Source organism: Hyperoodon ampullatus (assembly GCF_949752795.1).
Source record: "Hyperoodon ampullatus genome assembly, chromosome: 12".
Lineage (NCBI taxonomy): Eukaryota > Metazoa > Chordata > Mammalia > Artiodactyla > Ziphiidae > Hyperoodon > Hyperoodon ampullatus.
In genome coordinates, this window is record NC_136925.1 from 35,890,897 (window position 1) to 35,911,604 (window position 20,708).

The following is a 20,708-nucleotide window of genomic DNA, read 5'->3' on the forward strand; positions in this document are numbered from 1 at the left end:
GGCATTATTCAATGCTATGCATACTAACGTGCCAAGAATTTGATATTATTGGGTTGGCCAAAAACTTCGTTCGGTTAATGAATACGTTGTTCAATAACGTTCTTGGTGAAAATGAAAAATGTGTCTTTTATTTGTACTTAAAACCGAATGAACTTTTTGGCCAACCCAATACATTCCAAAAGCCTGGGGGCTTTTCCCAAAGAGCCTGAGTATCTGGTGCTAATAGAGACCGACCACAATCCTGGAGTATTCTCTTGGGACCCCTGGAAAGGAAAGCAGCCACCTACAAAGGGGCTCACAATGACGTCATCTAAAATTTTCCAGTAACAACACATAAGATTAAGGTAACAGGAAAAAAACGAAGTAGAAACTGAGTTCAAAAACCACTCCTTAACTGATATTCAAACCCTTCTCAAAGATCTTATGCAACAGGAAGAGGAGAAGGGAGCGGACTACTGCAGGTTTTCTTGTTTGTTTAGAATGAGCTTTAAATTGTTGCGACCACCAAAATGCATCAACTGGTCAGTATCTCTAAAGACCCTAAAATCCATAACTTTCTTAAAGATCCATCTGGACTACAAGCTTGTTTCCTCCAAGAGATCACAGATGCTGAGCCCCTTTCTGCTTTCCCCTGAACAGGGCAGAACTAAGATAAACGCCTCACAAGGCATCCCTGCCACCAAGGCAAAAGGTGACAGGGTTAGCAAGGCCTCTAAGTGAGGGAAAAAAACGGATATGAGACGGCAAAAGCACCCAGAGCCACCAATATTCATACCAGGGCACCTCCTCTCCTCACTTGGATATCTAATGCCTGGCACCATGCCGACTCTTCCATACTGCTAAGGCTCACTGTGAATGGAAAACATTACGATGAGGCCCATCTCCTGCTGTGCAAAACTGGCATGGTCCAATGGGTTTATCATTTCCATGACCATAGTGACCCAAGTGACCCCCTCTTCATTTCCAACCCTGGAGAAGCCCCATTTGACCCTGAGTCCAGGGAATTATTTTTACAGGACACTCCCCCTAATTACAGGTTGGCCCTACTACATTTTATTGGGACTGCCAAAACCATCCAAAAGGCACTAAAAATCCTAGGAGGAAACTTACATTCTTTCTCTGTCCCTTAAGATGTAAGTCTTACCATGTTTTTGAAATACAAATACCCTAGGAGGTAACTAAAACTCTGCCCACAATCACCTGAGCCTGAAGGAAAAAGAAAAAGGGAAAGAGGCCTTTTAAAATATAAACCGTTGTAAAACCTCTTACCCAAAATCTAGTCCACACCCTCCTTAAGATAACTTGTCAAAGACAAATACAAATCGTAAAAGTCTCCTCCACAAATATTTGTAAAAAGCTTTAACCACCGGAGCAGGTAACCTTAACTTGTTGCATCTGCCAGACACAATTTGGACTCAGAGGTAGTCTGTAAACTAGTAAGTTGTATATTGTTGTACCTGATCCACAGCTAAAATTTTAGAATGGAAGCTATAGGGTCTCTGTGTCTGGCTGCATGTTTACGTATGTCTATACAGATGTATGTTATATGCAAGTGATTTTTTTTTCTCTCTACCTCTGGATGGTATTGCCAAAATTAATTTATAAAAGAGCTGTATTTAATTGGCTTAAAAATAAATACTATGAATTAAGTATTCCTAAAACTCAGTAATAAAGAAATTAACCCTAACATTTTTCAAGTTCATGTGATCTGGGATAATCTTCTGTAAATAAAAGATAGTTTAAACTTGTTGGTTTAATTTAAAAAGGCATATCTCAGATTTATCAACATTAGATATAATACAGACATGCAGCTTTTATTCTACTTGGGTTTACAATTCAAATAAGTTCATATTATCTAGGTTACACAATTTGTTAGCAAGAAAAATAGCTTGGGATGACAGCCAATTTTGTCTAATGCCTAATGAGACTTTCATGAATAATCTAAACATAATTGTTAAGAACAAGTGATTTAACCAGATGTAAGTGGAGTAAGAGTTTAGGTGAACTTTTCAGCAATAACTATGTTTTATGGTATGTCTACTTAAAAAGAGTTTCCCAAATCTCTTTGGTAACTTAAAAACTTCAGAGTTTTGCTAAGTTAAATTAAATGATGGAAAATTTACTGAATATCTAGGTCATTTACAAATAAGGTAAGATATTGAAACATTAATTACTAAATATAGGTTTATCCACTTTTGGCTTTCTATTACAGAGGAACTAATGATAAATTTGGTTCTCTTAGTAAACATGTCTTGTATCACACTGAAAAATTATACTATAAGGAAGCACTCTTGTGGATATCAGATTCTAGTCCTGTTAACTGTCTTTGAGGTTTTCTTTTTCTACCTGTAAACTGGACTGGATGCTGAATTTTCACTTCCTCCAATATCTAGCTACAATTCTCCAAATTAATGTTTCCAATTTTTCTCCCACCCTTCTCACTTGGAATCACTGAGAACTAAAACTGCTCCTTTTCCAAATCCATACAATATAAAGTAGGACAACTTGATGTAAAATTCAGAGAAACAACAACAACAGCTCATATATGGACAATCTTTGTGCCTGTTGCTATATGGGCCACTCAGAAAAATCACCAGATACATTCAGACTGCAAACCAGGAAAATCTAGCAGATTGCCTCCACTTTATCCACTTCAAAGAGGCATCCGCTTCAAAGATGGCTATCTCGAATAAACATAATGCCAGGCCCACAACTAGATAAAGACCCACCCCTCCATCTCCAAGCTCCTTTGTTTTAGAGATCTTGGTTGATTTCAATAACTGACCATTTGAGCCACTTGTGTTTTCTCTTCTCATGCTTCAAATTCCCGCTCTCATGTTTTAAATTCACCAATAAAGAGTGAGCTTTCAAAACCCTAGGCCTCTACCTTCAACTCCAATAAAAAGAGAACCCCAGGCCCTCGAGCTTTCTTTCTACTGGCAACCTTGCTGTGTGGCCCCAGGTGTGTCATGTAATTTCCACGTCCTGTAAGTAATAAACCTTTTTTTTTTTTCAAAGTTTCCTGATGGTTATTGCTGAAGGGTGTCTTGCAATCATAATAAGAACCACAAGGGCTGCTCCAGCCACAACATTGGTTATTGATAGGCAGAGATCAGCACACAAAACAAGCAGAAACCTTCTTACCCTGGAGGCATCTGACAAGAACAGCACATGTAAAAAGCTTGAATGACAGCACTTAGCCGGTTAGCTGTCATAGAAATAACATCCTGGCAGTCTGCACTGGCTTCCTGTTTCCCTCCAAGAGCATCTGGTTTAGATTCCCCTGTGCCAGTGGATAGATTTTCATAGCTCCCAGGTCCTGGAGGTTCAAATGCAGGAATGGAAGTACCATCTTGATCTTGGCCTTTTTGTTTCAGTAAAATAGAAGTGATATCCGTTGAGTCCTTTTTGTTTTTCATTAATTCTGTAGCTATTAAAACTAGCCATTCATCTAATGAGTGCCAAAGCAATTCAAGAGGCTAAGAAAAAAAGAAAAGTGTTTTTTTAAAACATCATTCTTAAACTGCAGGATAAAAAACCCACTCAGACAAATATTATAGAAGAGAATATTTACTCTAGATACTTTTATTTTCCCAAGTTTATGTGTCAGCAATGCCTAAAGGTAAGTAACAAAAACATAAACCTCATATAAATGACAATTTCTTCATTTATAGCAAAAACTTAATTTGCATTTATTTATTCCTTAGAATAAAAAAGGAAAATTAAACTCTAACAAAAAAATGTATAAGCAATATTTCTTCTTTTAAAATTTTTCAAATATTTAGTTTTAAGCCATACATTACTTTTATGAATACAATCCCCCTAAACTTTACTGTATTAATGTGTCAACTATTTTTAATTATGTTGTTTTTCAATTTAAAAAAATGAGAATTCATAAAGAGCTTAATAAACTTAGTTTACTGCACTCTTTGCTTTACATGGAATCTCTGAGATTTTGAAAATTTATGATGAGAAACTTTAAAATATGACGTGATATTTACATGCACACATACACACACACACATATACACGCATACCCAACCACACACAATCCATCTCTAATAATTAGAAACTATCAAATATTGGCTAGCAAATCCATAATTCAAAGTAAAGATTAACAGCTTAATAAAAAAGGAACACATAGGAGTAAACAGTTTCTTATTTCTATACTATTTAAAATATTCCTTTTGAGAATAATGAAATGTCTTTTGTAAATTAACAGCAAATGAAATTTTATCTTTAAAATATTATGTGATCACAAATGCTATAACAGGACTAAGTACTAGAGAAAACTGAAATATATATATCATCTCTAGTAAACAGCAGTTTTTAACACAAGGAGAAATATAAATGCCCAACTACTATTAAAAGACATGCTACTGGGCATCTAATGTACAGCATTGTCACTATAGTTATCAATACTGTATTGTACACTTGAAAGGTGCTATGAGAGTAAAGCTTTAATGTTCTCACCACAGCAACAGCAACAAAGTGGTAATTATGTGAGGTGAAGGATGTGTTACCTAACCTTACTGTACTAAACATTTTGCAAAATATACTTGTATCAAATCATCACACTGTATATCTTAAAGTTACTCAACCCTATGTAACAGTTACAGCTCAGTAAAGCTGGGGGGAAGAAAGACCTGCTAGAACATTTTTTAATCCCAAATAAAGATGAACAGTGAAGGCACAAGGGAGCAGGGGGGATAGTGGTTTAATGGTCTTCCATTCCTACACTATTCTAAGTATTCCTATTGAGAGTGATAAATTGTCTTTCTACAAATGAATAAAAAGTTAATCTTACCTTTTGATTGTTATATGATCACAGAACACTACAAACTAGACGTGCTTCTGAAAGACCCACCCTAAATATTTCAACTAAAAGAAACAATCTTACTTTTAAAGACCACTATGTAAAGAGATTATACAACCATATTTGGAACTTTAGGAAATGTTTAAATAACCTGTTCTGCCAAGCAATTCTTTACAATTATTATCTAATAAATCCCCCTGCTGTTATCGTCAGCCTTTCTTCAGATTTCCAGACACTCTCTATTTGAGAATAATCTACTTATTGAATTTGCAAACAATTAAATCACCCCTAAGTCTTCACTTAAAAATTAAACCAAAAAGCAAGAAGGAAAAAACCCTACCACCATCAACAAAAAAACAGTTTACTCATTCAACAAATATTTAGTTAGTACAGCCTAGGTAAACAGGTAAGCAAAGTGAGAAACTAATTTCTGAGAAACCCTTTCTGAGGTTGAAATGAGCACCCTTCTCCTACACAAAGAAGGCTTTTCCATGGTTAGTCACAGCAGTTGGATGCCTAACTTCTTAAAGGGTCCCTGAACTGCTTAAAAGAAGGGCAAGAAGCACCAGCTGCCATCAACACTGACATGGTACCTTCACTGAAAATGTCTTAATTTTAATCATGATCCAAGTTTGGGTCTACAGTCTCTCTTCATGAGAAAAACATTAAACCCTGCTATAAAAGATGAAAAGAACTTCTTATGTCAGCAAAACTATTTAGCTTCACATCAAAAAATGAACTTCCAGAAAAGAAAGAACAGGCGGTGATGAAAAACTGCTTGAAACAAAAGGAAAAAAGGAATAATTGGCCTCTAAGCGAGAAGGACTAAAGCCCAGAAAATCCCCACACTAGACAGAGATGAAGGCTAAGGCTGGAAGTGATACCTGCTCCTCACGTGGATGAGAGCACTGAGCCTTAACTACAATCATCCTATTCTCAAATACTGACAACCTGCAAAAATGAAAGGTGAATTCTGAAAATTCCAGAAATAATATCCAAAAAAAGCCAGATCTGTGTAAAAATGTTAGTGACAATAAAGATACCGAGAAAAGCTAGAAAGAGTTTTCAATAAAGTAGCACAGCAAAGATTAAAAGAGAATGAGGGAAAAAAAGAAGTCGTAAATCATCTTGGGCTTTTCTTTAGTTTTCTCTTTTTCCCACTGTTTATTTCTTCATTCACACATGCACTAAAACTAAATCCCAACCTTAAAGCATTTTTACCTAGGGAGTTGTCCCTTTGAAGACTTGTTCCGAAAATTCATTCCTCAATAACAAAAAGAATACTGTGAAAATAACTTTAATTTCTAACTGTAGTAGCAGCCACAGACAGAAAGGGTTAAAATAAATTTTAAAAATTAACCATTGCAAACCATATCTATGAGACTTTTTATACTCATACATAATAATGATTAAAAAACATCAATACAAAGTACCGTACATAACTGTTACAGAAAAATGAGTCAATGACTATGGAAAATATTAGGCTTCTTGGCACTATGAAAGTATTACTTCATTTCATATTATTGAGTGATCTTCACCACAGAATTATATTCTACCTATAACAACGATTGGACAAGCATACATGATTTTCAAAACATTTCAAGTTAACAAGTCAAAGCTATAATTATAATATATAATTTAAAAAATTTCAAGATCCATGTGTCAAATGAGATACAAATTTGACAGGACAGCATTACTAACTTAAACTTATTAACAGCAACTTGAAATTCTCTGTTAATCGGACTGTTCTCAACTCGATAATGTCAAATGCCGCGATCCAAAAGATAAGATCTTAAAGTTAAAAGTTTCTCAATCTTTCTTGGCTTCCAAATTTCCAACTATAATTCTATGAAACTGTTAATAGTCACAGCTTACTACTCACAAAAAAAGAGCATATCAAGATTCAAGAAGCCTAAACTCTCTTCCCCATGCTCACCCTACTTCTATAACCAGAACTACTTTCTCCTTCAGATGTTCCAAAGTTCCCAAAGCTCTAGATAAAAATCTCTTAACACTGAAAGAAGGGCTAAGTGTTAAGATTAACTTAAAGGGCTTCTAAGATAAATCAGGAAACTAATAACAGGATGTTAAACAAACCTACTACAAACACATGGCCTATAAACCCACTCATTCTTAATGGAAAACCCATTAGCTAACCCCAACAATAAAGTGACATAGTAACTAGTTAATGAAATAGAAAGTAGGGATCAATTGCTACCATAGACAAAATGTGGTAAAAATTAAAATGGTATTTCCAATCTAAAATTGCAGCAACTCACCAGATGGTTCAGATTTTTACAACTTCAATCATCCCAAAATGAAAAGAAGACCTTAAATACATGGATGACAGTGTAGTTTCTATTTTTATCCTTGTAAGTGGGAGGGCAGATCATTTTGCCATCCTCCAAAGAGTCCACATTTAATTCATAAAATTAGAAAGAGATTAATCAGTTCCTTAAGAGCAACAATGTTTTAAAAAACTGGCTGGGTTTGCAACAAAAATGTTTTACCAAAGTGAAAGGTCAAAATTTAAGAGAAAATAAGTGCTCAGAGACAAAGGCAGTTGTCAATGATACAGGAAAAAAAAAAAACCTTAAAAAGAGAAATAAAGATACTAACAAATGAAATAGAAGGAAAGAACTTTATATATTATATATATCATTGATATATAACAATGAAAACAAAGAGTCTGGATTCCATAAAAGAAAAGCCGAAAGAAAAGCAATAATATCATTTTCTACTGTTTTATCTGTACTGACTGGCTAGATAGAAAAATAACATTTAAATCAAGCACTAAACGCCTATAAAGAGGTTACTTAGCACGTAAGTATTTTCTGATATCATTAGCAACAGGTGGCAAATTGAAATTTTAACCAAAAAAAAGACAATAATAAATATAATATATACTCAATTTGTCAATAGTGACCATATGTATACCTGATTTGACTTTCATTCATCATTACAGATGAGTAGAAGGACAAGTAGAAAAATCAATCAGGGGAAGTTTCAGTAACAAACTGCATGAGTCATATTAGAACACATTAAGAACAACTTCCTGTAATATGAATGTTTGAGCAGTGAAACTCACTTAAAACAGCACTAACAAAACGAGGATCAATAATTCAAATTCAAATTTTACAAAAACAGGAAGTTATCACTTCTAACTAGTATTAAAGGAAGTGGTACGTTGAAAAGCTAAAATCTGAATTACAAGAAGATGCATAACTTCCTTCTTCCAGGAGATGGCACAATAGGGGTAAAAAAGAAGGAAAAAAAAGACACGTACACACACACACACTTGCGCGCACGACTGCGGGGGGGAGGGAGAAACATGCACATGTGTGGCTGAACACTCCAGCACCAATGTAAAAAAAAAAAAGAGCCTGAAGCAGACGAACAGATGCACAGAAACTGATACATACCTATTCTAAAAGGTTATCATACCTATTCCAGGTATTAAAGAATTGACTAGTGTCAAAATGCTTGCAAACCATTTATTTGTGTCTGCCAAAAACTTTCCATGTAAGAATAGAATCATTTAGCATACATCATTAATTTAACTTTATATAACTTCAAATTTTATAGATAAGTAAAGCTGTCAATCACAACTCGTTTTTGAGGATGTGGCACATAAAAACATTTATATCACCTTTTGGATAGACAACCTATATTTATACCCAAAAGACTGTTTATAATTTTTCATGAACCCAAAAGCTAATTTTATACTATGAAAAGCTCTCCAGATAAATTACCTTTTAAAAAAAAAAACATGAAAACAATTATTAAATTACACATTTGTCCAAAATCTGAGTTATTTGAAAATATAATGCCATAAAAAAGCATTAATAGCAATTATAGTCATGTACATTTATTAACAATAGCAATTATAGTCATGTACATTTTGCTTACTTCACAAAATTGTAATTTGACATGGTTACACTGCCTTGGAAATCTTTCTTCCAAGGATTCCATTCATAAATGTGCTTGTAAAGAAGCAGCAGCTGAAGCAATACAAAATACATTAAGAAAATACCTCAATGTTTCTTCCTTGAAGTTACCCAAGGAATTGTTAATAAACCCAATAAATGAAAGTAAACTTATTTTTAAAAAAACAAACACAGACACAGACACAACGCAAACGATAATAAATCCTAAATAAAAACTGGATGTCTTCTTTCTTTCTGAATAAGAACTATTTTTTAAAAATCATGATGGCTGCATTTAGGACCTATTATCCAATTTTAAAAAGTAGATTTAATTATATTTAAACATTAAATACCTTTACCCTTAGAATAAAACACTACTGAAATTAAAATTTTACTTGTAAGAAAAACATAGAAAGCTCCCCAAATGAGACTTGCTGCTGATTAGACAGAGATGAAAGGAAAAAGGTCTTAGTTTACAAAGTGTCAATCACTGGTATAAACCAAATTTACATCTTGTTTATGAGGTTTCCAATTAATGAATATATGCTTTGTCAAATTCATCTCTTTTACATCTATCTTCCTAACAACATCATATACTTTTCTGACCTTGAACACCTGGCTTCTTGGAGTTTTATTCCCATTGTAGCCCATATCGATTCCATTACTGGGAGAGGATGGACCAATTCGAAAGACGTGACAAAATATCCTCACAATCCTTAAAAAGCTCTTCATTTGAGCATCATAATTACTAGATATGCTGAAAATAAAAATTAAAATATGAACAGATTAGATGGAATAAAACAAATTACATCTTAAAATACTTATTTTAAAACATTTTCATTACATTTACCATCTGTTTCATAATTTAACAAATAAAATTTCTTTCCTGTCATGATATGGGATGGAATGTTTTGTTTACCAGGAAGTTAGCAAATGTACATTATTTGGATTGCATGTGAATGATTTATTTACTTTTAAGTAACTAGAATATAGCCAATGATCAAAGCATAAAATATGAAGAAAACCACCAGTACAGAACAGTATATTTATAAATTAAACTAATTCTTTATAACTCTGAGAACATTTGAGAACCAACAGTAGGAATGTTGATTATGATCTTAGGCCAACCCACAACTGAATTGTAGAAGCTGAACTCTACTATTCTATCCACAACCCCATTTTCCCTAACCCATCCCAGAACAGTAACCAATTGTTCACATACAGAACATGTACAAACTGAATAATCTTAAAGTTACTATCTGTATCAGGGTGGTTCTCCATATAATGGGTTGTCTTATGACTGTATATAAATAAGGGAAATACATCCTACTATGAAAAAGACTGATCCAATTAATACTAAACCATATTAAATATAATATAAACTTTCTCTGACTAATCAAAAAGCCCTTCAAAATCCCAGTGCCTGGGGATTGTTCATCATCATCATGAATATCAATCATTACTCTTCCACAGAGAAACTGTAGGAGTTAGGGTAAATGTGTATTAAATCTAATGATAGATCTTAAAAAAAAACTTTGTTGTTTTCCAGGGGTGGTTTTATTTTGAAACCTCCAAAGTCAGTTATCTTGTATTACAATGGTTACACAAAAGCAGAGTAAAGAGTTGCATGACATTTGGGCAGAATGATATGACTGCCTTTGCATAAGTTTAATCATCAAAGCTTACTCTATCTTCCTCAGTTCATTAAAATCTTCCTCTATGGTATTTTTTGGTATCCTCTAACATGAAAAACAATAATGATTAGTTATGTGGAAACAGCAAATGCCTATTCTAAGTATTCGGATTTGATAAATGAAAAATCAGAGTATTTTCTATTCTGGTGACAACTGAACCAAAATTTACTGACATTTTTAATTCAACATTCATGTCATTTTCTCATTCTAAAAATTATTAAATTGTTAAAAACAATACATAAAAATTAGCTATCAGTTACAAGTGTTAGTAAAATACAATAGCTATTGCTATCCATACTGTATTTGACTGGGATAGCTACAACACATTAGCAAAACTTTTTCTTTGTTTTACTAACTTTGAATCAAATGTGTATAGAATCATTAGTTTAACTCGCACTGATTTTTACATATTTGCCTTTACAAAGTTGTTTTTAATTCTATATCATAAGATTGTTGAGACTGACAAAAGAGAAATGCAGTTTGGTTGAAACTATTTCCTTCTTTTATTGTGTTGCAGCTATTGGAAAAGTTAACTCCAATGACTCTCAAATTCTTTTTTGAGAAAGATGTGAATTTAATTTTCCTCTGTGAAATTACCATATATATAAATATTTGTTTTAAGTACCTGATTTAGGGAACTTCATGAGTTATCTTAAGGTAAGAAGTATTCTCTTATACAGTGGAGTCCGAACATCATCAATTATTAATATAGTCTAATATAAGATTATTAGACTATATTAATATTACTTTACCCAGTTTAAACTTCTTCCAAGTTAAGACACTGATCTAAAAAATGTCATTTTTCACTTTCCAACCAGTGAAATATCTCTTTCATATTATACGAAAAGATCATAAAATCCAAACTTCATCACAAACTGCTCCAGCTCATCACAAAATGATAATTTCTTCCCAAGCCACTAGGTCCCAAAATAAAACTTTAAAAATCAGTTTCCTAATTCAAAGCCCTGTCAGTGTACTTACCTTTGTTAATATAAGATTATACTTTCATTCAGTGTCTTACTTAGCAAATAGCTGTAAATTCTCTTTTCATTTGCACATTGGTAACTATCTTTACCTTCAATCATAAATATATAGGAAGCAAGATAACTCACTTATTTAGTGAAACACAACACTATGTGCAAAAGGGCCCTCAGTAAATATTTATTATCTTCAGCAAATATTCCTAGAAGCACTTAGACAAAAGGCTATCCATTTTTCCCAAAGTATGCTAAATAACACCTCAATCGTTGCTAATTAATATGTATTTGAATTATTTTCTTAACTAAAATATCTATTAAAATAAGTGGCCAAAATTACATCACATTGTGGGTTAAGAAACATAAAATGATTGACAAATGAACAAAAGAAAGACAACCTGCAAAAGTACCATTAAACTAAATTGGCAGAGGGGAATGATTTGTATTTGAGGTCCTCTTAACAATCTACTTTGGTAGCTGTGAGATAACAGAAAAAATATATATGTTTTCTGCCCCCACCCCTTTTCCTGGCACAGAGCTCCTAAAACCCCTGTAATTTCTGAAGTGGTAAGTGCACTGGGAGCACCTTCTGTTCTCATATTGGGTCTCTGACCCTGGTTCCTGACACAGAGCTCCTAAATCCCTGGGAATTTCCTGGGTGATAGCAGTAGCTTTTATTCTAATGAGGCAACTCTTAGGGGGCTTTTGGCTGGGGGCTGGTCACCAGAAAGACCAAGCAATGACTAGAGGCTTGGAATTTTCAGCCTTATCCCCCATTATCCAGAGAAGGGTAGGGGCTGGAAATGGAGTTAATGATCAACACACCCATGTGATGAAACCTCCATATAAAAAACAAAAATATGGGGGGTTCAGGGAGCTTCCAAGTTGACGAACACATCCACAAACTGGGAGAGTGACATTCCCCAACTCTATGGGGACAGAAGCTCCTGTACTATGGACCCTCCCAGACCTCATCCTATGTATCTATTCATCTGGTTGTTCATCAATATCCTTTATCATATTCTTTAAAAAACTGGTAAACAAAAGTAAGTGTTTCCCTGAATTCTGTGACCTGCTCTAGGAAATAACTGAATCCAAAGGGAAGGAGGTCATGAAAACCTCTGATCTGTAGTCAAGTAACAAAAGTTGTGGGTAATCTGGGGATCCACTAATTCCAAGTGGCATCTGTGGTGGGGGACAGTCTCCTAGGACTGAGCCCTTAACCTGTGGGATCTGATGCCATCTCTAGGCAGAATTGAGGTAAACTGTAGGACACCCGGCTGGTGTCGAAGAATTGCTTGGTGTGGGGAATAAAAACTCCCACCTCTGGTTTCCAAAGTGTTGTGGGTGTGGTAGTAGTGTGAGAGTAAAGGAGAAACGCAGCGGGAAGACTAGGTTTTTCCAAGATGGTACCAATACAGTAAATTCTAACACAATACTAATAACCAATACTCGTTACCAATCCCAACGAAGAGATGTTTACAGACCAAATTGGCCATAATAACATACTCTATAAGACATTTGAAAGGTATCATTGTAAATGGTAAGGCAGTAAATCTAGCAAGGTAATTTTAAAACTTGTTCTGGCATGGATCCCTCTTTCCTACCCTGTTTCTCCTGTTCCACCAATATCCCTGTCATTTTTAAGAGCTAAATTGGAGCCCAGGATCTGCTCTTTATCAATTAGTAAGGATGGAAATCCTGGTTCTTCTAGCCTAGCAAATCACTGAACTTCAATCTTCTTATATATAAAATGGAGATAATATCTAAATCACAAAGTCACTGTGAGGTTTAAAGGAAATAATGTATCTGAATGTTCTTTAGCTTATTAGAACCTGCTTAAGTACATATTAAAGGTGAACTTAAAATAAAAACATAGAAACATAAATGCTTTCTGATTATTAGGAAGAGCAGAAAATAGGGCAGAGATTTAAGTAGAAAAAAACAAGTTTTCTAATGTAGGAAAACAGGTTAAAGGTATTATGAGGAATTTAAAAAAGAACCACGATGATCACCAGCATCATCATCATCTCTACTTACACGCCAGACACAATGGTTGGCACTATGCTTACAGAACCTTATCATTTCATTCTTACAACAATTCATTAAGATATTTACTATCATTTTCCAACAAGGAAATAAAATCCTGACTAGACTGTAAATTAAATGTAGGGTGAGATCTTGTCTGTTTTACTCACTGTTGTCTAGCAGATGGCCTAGTGGAGAGCAGGCACTCAAAAATATGTATTGGATAGATGGGTGGATGATGAAAGGAAACTCCAAAAAGTTACTTGCTGGGGTCACACAGTAAATGGTGATGTCTGGATTAAATCTGAGTCTAGCTGACTCCAGAGCCCATGCTTTAACTCAGTATGTCTTAGAAAGTCCTCATCATATAAATGGATTAACAGAAATGACTAATAAAAGGAGAACATTATGTAAAGCTGGAATTCAATGAATCTTATAGACAAAGTTTAAAGTAGCCTCAAAAATAGAAAGAGAATAATAGAAAAATTAGCAAATGGCATACTGAGTAGGACTGCTGAAGAAAGACTTAACAGCTAAAAAGACACAAGAAAGTAATCTTGGACCATGAAGTGTAAGGGGCCTTCTAAGCAAACAGTACAGAGTGTGATTCTGCTCTGAAGTATATGAAAAGTATGAAGGAAGACAGGAATAAAGGGCTAACATAATGGACTTGACAGTGTAGCTGATTTACAGAAGCAGCATACAGTTGGGAGGAACAAAGTCCAGTTCCACATACAGAGGTGAGAGAAGACCACGACCTATTCTAATACTGTCAATGTATTAAAAGTTGACATGAAAAGAAAACTAATGGGTTAGTCAAAAAGTTCATTTGGGTTTTTCCAGCTTACGGAAAAATCCAAACAAACTTTTTGGCAAACCCAATCAAAGGAAGAAAGCATCCATAACAGAAGTGGGCCAAATTTAAGCTAAGAAATAACACATTAACCATTTTTAAATGGCTGTTTATTCCTAACTGGGGTGACTAACCACATACAAACAAGCGGAGGTGCAGGAAAATATATAAAGGCATTAACTTCATGGACTTAGTGATGAGCCATTAAAACCACAGAATTGGAAAAAATAAAGAACTGAACTGAGAGGGACAGTTCAGGGAGAAAACTTTATAAAGAAGCATGAGGATGTAATACTGCAAGGTTGAACAGTCGCCTATACCCAGTTTTGTAAATTACTGATCAAGATTCCTAAACTACGTTCTTGATTCTTTTTTATGAACATTTTACTTACACGACTAGTCTAAGCAATCATTTTCTAAAATTCTAGACACATAAGCCCAAATCCACTTAAGTAAGTCTCTATTTTTAGTCTCTTTAGACAAGCTAAAGTCTCCTCAGGAATAGCTGATTGCCCTGATCTTTTAAAACAAAACAAACAGTGATAACTCAACAAATGTTTAGAACATCTTAACATAGACAAAAGACATCAACAAAATAACCAACAAAATAAACTATTCCCAGAAAAGCCTAAAATGTGACAAAGCTGACAGATATTGCTGCCTACTGATTTGCTTATATTGTGAAACACTTACCTAAGCAACTTATGACCATTTGTTGTGGCAACTTCAGCAAGGCTTGTTAGAATCTTTAAATACTGGTTTTCACTTTGCTGAGATAAATGCTCCAGAACTTGCCGTAACTAAATTTTTTACAAATAAAAAAATGTGATTACATAATAATCCACTAAACTTTGTCAAGAAATTAAGTACCTATTAGTTTAGTAAGTATCCCAAAGCTCAATTAGCTGAAACCAAGTCCTTTACAGTTATTTGGTCTTGCATAAAATCAAAAGCTTATAGAGAGATAAGACGACATACGTTTGTTCAAAATCACCCAGTGAAAAAGTATAGAGAGAACAGAAATCACCAAGTTTATTTATGGAAAATTAATTCCAAACTTCTAAAAATGTAAGAAAAAAACTCTGTAATTATTCAAAGAGTAGAACTATTAACAAATACAGAGCTCAGTAAACTAGTGATTACTAATCGTAACATGATATTCCTCCTTAGATTCTTTTCCTCTACCTATGGGAAATATTCTAATTATCTTAAGGAGCGATCAAAGGCACAGAGGACAGAAGACTCATAGGGCCAAATATTAGCATAAAGTTGATTAATTCTTATATAATTCATACTTAACCTATAATGCAGATAAGCCAATTCAAATTACTTAAATATTTATAATAATAAAATCAATAAACACATTTGTAAGATGCCATATACACCAAACATGAACAAAGCTTGTTCGGGGGCTTCCCTGGTGGTGCAGTGGTTAAGAATCCTCCTGCCAAGGGCACTGGTTCAAGCCCTGGTCCGTGAAGATCCCACATGCCACGGAGCAACTAAGTCTGTGTGCCGCAATTACTGAACCTGAGCTCTAGAGCCCGCGAGCCACAATTACTGAGCCCGCATGCCACAACTACTGAAGCCCACATGCCTGGAGCTTGTGGTCCGCAACAAGAGAAGCCACCGCAATGAGAAGGCTGCGCCCCGCACCAAAGAGTAGCCCCCGCTCGCCACAACTAGAGAAAGCCCAAACGCAGCAACAAAGACCCAATGCACCCAAAAATAAATAACTTAATTAAAAAAAAAAAAAAGCTTGTTCATTTACCAGCTACCAGCACAATTACATTACCATGTTTTCTCGGAGATCTTCATTCTGTGTCATTTGAATAATTGTCTGGAAAAGCCTAGGGTGATACTGAATTAATACTTCACAAGTCTCTCCATATCCACCCTAAAAACAAGATTTAAAATTATCTAGGTTTAAAAACAAAACTCCTAAAGGAAAACATTTCTTCTATATATAAGTCTGACACCAAATATGTGGGATTTCCACACCAACCAATTCTCCAATTCTCTGTGGATACCGACTGGGTGTCCTACAATTTAATTCAATTATCATGCTAACTGCCTAGAGTTAGGGCAGACCACACAGTAGGGTTCAGTCCCGCAAAAGTGCCCCCCACTTCAAAAGCCAGTCACAAGTCCAGGTCACCCATACTTCTGACTAACCAGCTGTAAGTAAGGAACTCCCACGACCTCCTTCTCAGGTTTGATAATTTGCTAGAACAGCTCACAGAACTCAGGGAAACACTTTATTTACCATTACTTGTTTATTATAAAGGCTACAACTCAGAACAGGCAAATGGAAGAGATGCATAAGGTAAAGTATGTGGGAAGGGGCACAGAGCTTCCATGCCCTCACTGGGCGTGCCACCCTCCCAGCACTTTGATGTGTTCACCAACCCAGAAGCTCTCTGAGAACCACACTGTTTAGGGTTTTTATGAAAGTTCCATTACACAGGCCTGAATGACTAAACTCAGTCTCTAGCCCCTGACTCCTCCCCGGGGGTGGGGGGGGAAATTGCCTTCTAATTACATGGTTGGCTCACCTGTCAACCAGCCCTGTTCCTGAAGCTACCTAGGGCCTTTCAGCCACCGCTCATCTCATTAATATACAAAAAGACATACTTATCACTCTGGAGATTCCAAGGGTCTTAGAAGCTCTTGTGTTAGGAACTGGGATAAAGACCAATATATCTTTCTTATACTATCACAGTTCCTTTTAAAGATCATATTCTTAACAGAATAAAAATCTTTGCACCCATCCTCTCATTTGAGGAAAAAAAGTGATCTTGTCTGTCAGTTTCTCTTACCAAGTAAGGGACTAAGAATATACATGAACAGCGTACCTGCACACATAAATCCAGAGGGCTTACTCCATTTTTATCTGGCAGATATTTGGCTCCTCGCAACAGAAGAATCTGTGCTGTGTCTCTCTGACCATGACTGTACAGAAACAAAGTTTAAACATATAATCTTTTTAATTTTAAGTCTTTCTCTATAAATTATGGACAGTTAGTATCAATCAACAGAGGATTAATAATCTTAAAAAACTGAGAGGAAGATCTGAACTACAACCTCAACCGTTAGAAAAACTTCCCAACGTTAAGTCATACTTTTACAATGTAGATAAGAAACTGGCCTACTGAATCTTAGAATTGAACTTGGGACACATTACCTACAATAAATCATAATATTTTGGGATAAGTTGCTGGTACTGAGGCTTATGCTTTATTTTTTTCTTCCCATCTTTTCCTTCTCAACTCTAGCCTGACCACCTTCCTACCACATACATCCAAGTCTCCAGACTTCTTAGTCCAAAAGAACCTCAATACTCAAAACAAAAGTACATTTTATGACACTTTAATATGTGGTAAAAAAAATAAAAACAAAGGAAGGAGAAAAGACAAATATCAAAATGAGTAAATGGGGGGGATTCATTAGCCAAAAATACTAACTGCCAACCTTCATTTTATCAACCCACTCAGTTTGGCTTCTGCTGACAGCTATTCAATCTGACCTAGAATGAACAACTCTCATCCACATGCCCCATTCTCTCTAATTGCTCTTTCAAGTAGGTGTAACAACCACTCTTTAAGCTAGGAGGAAGCTGCTTTGGGGGTAATAATCACTAGACTCTACATTTCGTTATTAAATGAGCTAATCTGATCCTAGACACAGACAATAAATAATAAATTTATAATGCAGGGACATTAAAGTTTAAAGCTAATTTTACAAAATGCCCAAGGAAGTCATACAGCTTGGAAGAGTATCTCATCAAAGAATTTTATTTTGTAAATTGATACAGCCACTATGGAGAACAGTATGGAGGTTCCTTAAAAAACTAAAAATAGAACTACCACAGCAATCCCACTACTGGGCATATACCTAGAGAAAACCATAATTCAAGAAGACACATGCACCCCAATGTTCATTGCACCACTATTTACAATAGCCAGGACACAGAAGCAACCTAAATGTCCATCAACCGAAGAATGGATAAAGAAGATGTGGTACATATATACAATGGAATATTACTCAGCCATAAAAAGGAATGAAATTGGGTCATTTGTAGAGACGTGGATGGACCTAGAGACTGACATACAGGGTGAAGTAAGTCAGAAAGAAAAACAAATATCGTATATTAACGCATATATGTGGAATCTAGAAAAATGGTATAGATAATCTTATTTGCAAAGCAGAAATAGAGACACAGACATAGAGAACAAACGTATGGACACCAAGGGGGGAAAGCAGGGAGGTGGGATGAATTGGGAGATTGGGACTGACATAATACACTATTGATACTGTGTATAAAACAGATAACTAATGAGAACCTACTGTATAGCTCAGTGCTCTGTGGTGACCTAAATGGGAAGGAAATCCAAAAAAGAGGGGATATATGTATACGTATAGCTGATTTATTTTGCTGTACAGTAGAAACTAACACAACATTGTAAAGCAAATATACTCCAATAAAAACTAATTTATAAAAAAGAATTTTATTTTGTAGTGAAAAAAATTACTATTCAAGCACAAGTGAAACTAGAACTCAGATCTCTGGTCTTCTAGACCAATACTCTTCCCACAGTACCATTACCTAAAAAGGTATGTTATTTCACAAAGACTACACAGATTCCTCAGAAACTTAAAACAAACAAATAAAAACCTATTCTTTCTTTTCCACAAAATGACGCTGCATAAAGTATAACTGGACTTAATTTAAAAAAATAGGATCATACTAGGAAGCTGGTGGCAGACATTAGGTATATCACTCTCTTGATACTTTACTGTAATACTGATTACCTTCCTTAATACAAATATCAATAGACAAAAACTAACTTAAGAACAATATCTAATTTACTTCAGAAAAAGCAGAAAATCAAGAAAGCAAGTACGTCAGCAATCCCTCCAAAAGCAACAGTAACTAATTTTTCTAGTCTACATTAAGAAAAATCTTCATCAAGCATCATTTGTCATTTGTCAGCTGGGCATGCTGGCCAACACATTATATATTACAGCTAATAGGAATTACTTTATAATTAACCCTGCTCTATTCCGTATAATACCTAAGTGAAAAGAAACTAACTTGAGCTTAATTTATTTAAGGAGTCAGTGATTTCTTTGCGAGGACCCAAGGTTCTGAGAAACCCAGATTTGCAAAGCTATTCTGATCAACTTTAATGACATTTCTTTTACAGTTATTCATTATCTGTGTTAGATGTGTTTAATCTTTCCAACTAAACTATAAACTTCTTGACAATACCCTTGTTCTATAACACCAAGCATGGCTTATAACATGTACTCAATATACTTGTTGAGTTATATGATGGGCTTTAATTTTAGATACCATTCATCTGACAAGTAAGCATTAAATAAGGTACTAAGCTACACAAAAATAACAAAAAGACCTGAATCATAATTTATTTAGGATTAATTTTATACCACATATAGCAATAAAAATAATTAATTAATTTAATTAATTAAAAATAAAACTACATTAAAATCTCATCTGTGAACAGGTGGCACTTCATTTCAAAAGTAACTTAAAAGAAATGATTGCTAATAATATATAAAATCTGCATACTTCATTAGGGGCTCAAGTGCCCCATGTGTAATATTGCAAAAGATAAAGATTATCCTGTTACAGACTGCTCAAAGTGTCACATGAAAGATTTTTCAGTTCAAATAACTGCAAAAATTTGCTCAATGAATAATTATTCTTTACAATTGAACTTATATTTTTTATATTGATTGAGACAATACTCCCTTCAAGGAAATGCCAGTGTATTTTCTGGAAACTAAGAAGTTGGCAAAGATGTAACTAATAAGAAACCTGTAGTGCTTCTAAAGCACTTAGAACTGATTTCTCAAGCACTTTCAAGTCTCCTAACTTCAGGCTCTTGCAGTGATACAATTTGAAAACTTGGCTAACAGTGCCTATGTACTATATATATAACAACATTTTTTGCAACTGCTTATGAAACAAAGAGGCCACATTTTCTAATGGTCCTTTTCTACTCTAAAAGTTTGCAATTTTGAATCTACGGACTGTTTTACGTGGCTACTTTGATTGTGAGTTTCCTAATTGAAAGGAGTTGCTTAGCAGTAGCTGCAAACTATGTTCAGAATCTTACCTGTTTCTCACTTTATTACAGACCTCCAAAATTCCATAAAAACCTCACTAATTTACTGTATCTATATAACCCTAGCTAAACCTTGCTTTCCTTTACAGAATAAAAATTATCTGCAGATACAGAAAATATTTGAAAATCATTATACATCCAAACCTTTATTTGAGGAACCCAGTTAAGTGAATGGGAAGTATTATGACGAATATAAAACCAATCTAATCATTTAAGGACCTGAAGCATTTGCAGATACCACATAAAAGTCCTGAAAACAAAG

At 34.7% G+C, this 20,708-nt stretch overlaps 1 protein-coding gene across 5 annotated transcripts in view; it reads right to left on the bottom strand.

The window, feature by feature from the left end:
• Positions 1-20,708, bottom strand: part of HACE1 (HECT domain and ankyrin repeat containing E3 ubiquitin protein ligase 1) — a gene marked incomplete at its 5' end in the record, with an annotated part of 91,827 nt that overhangs the window by 38,555 nt on the left and 32,564 nt on the right. For all 5 annotated transcript variants that reach the window (XM_079716778.1, XM_079716777.1, XM_079716776.1 and 2 more), the window contains 5 exons: positions 3,145-3,479; positions 9,349-9,499; positions 14,988-15,094; positions 16,090-16,191; positions 17,150-17,246. In XM_079716778.1, the coding sequence (XP_079572904.1) occupies positions 3,145-3,479; positions 9,349-9,499; positions 14,988-15,094; positions 16,090-16,191; positions 17,150-17,246 (792 nt within the window). The remainder of the gene's footprint in view (positions 1-3,144; positions 3,480-9,348; positions 9,500-14,987; positions 15,095-16,089; positions 16,192-17,149; positions 17,247-20,708) is intronic.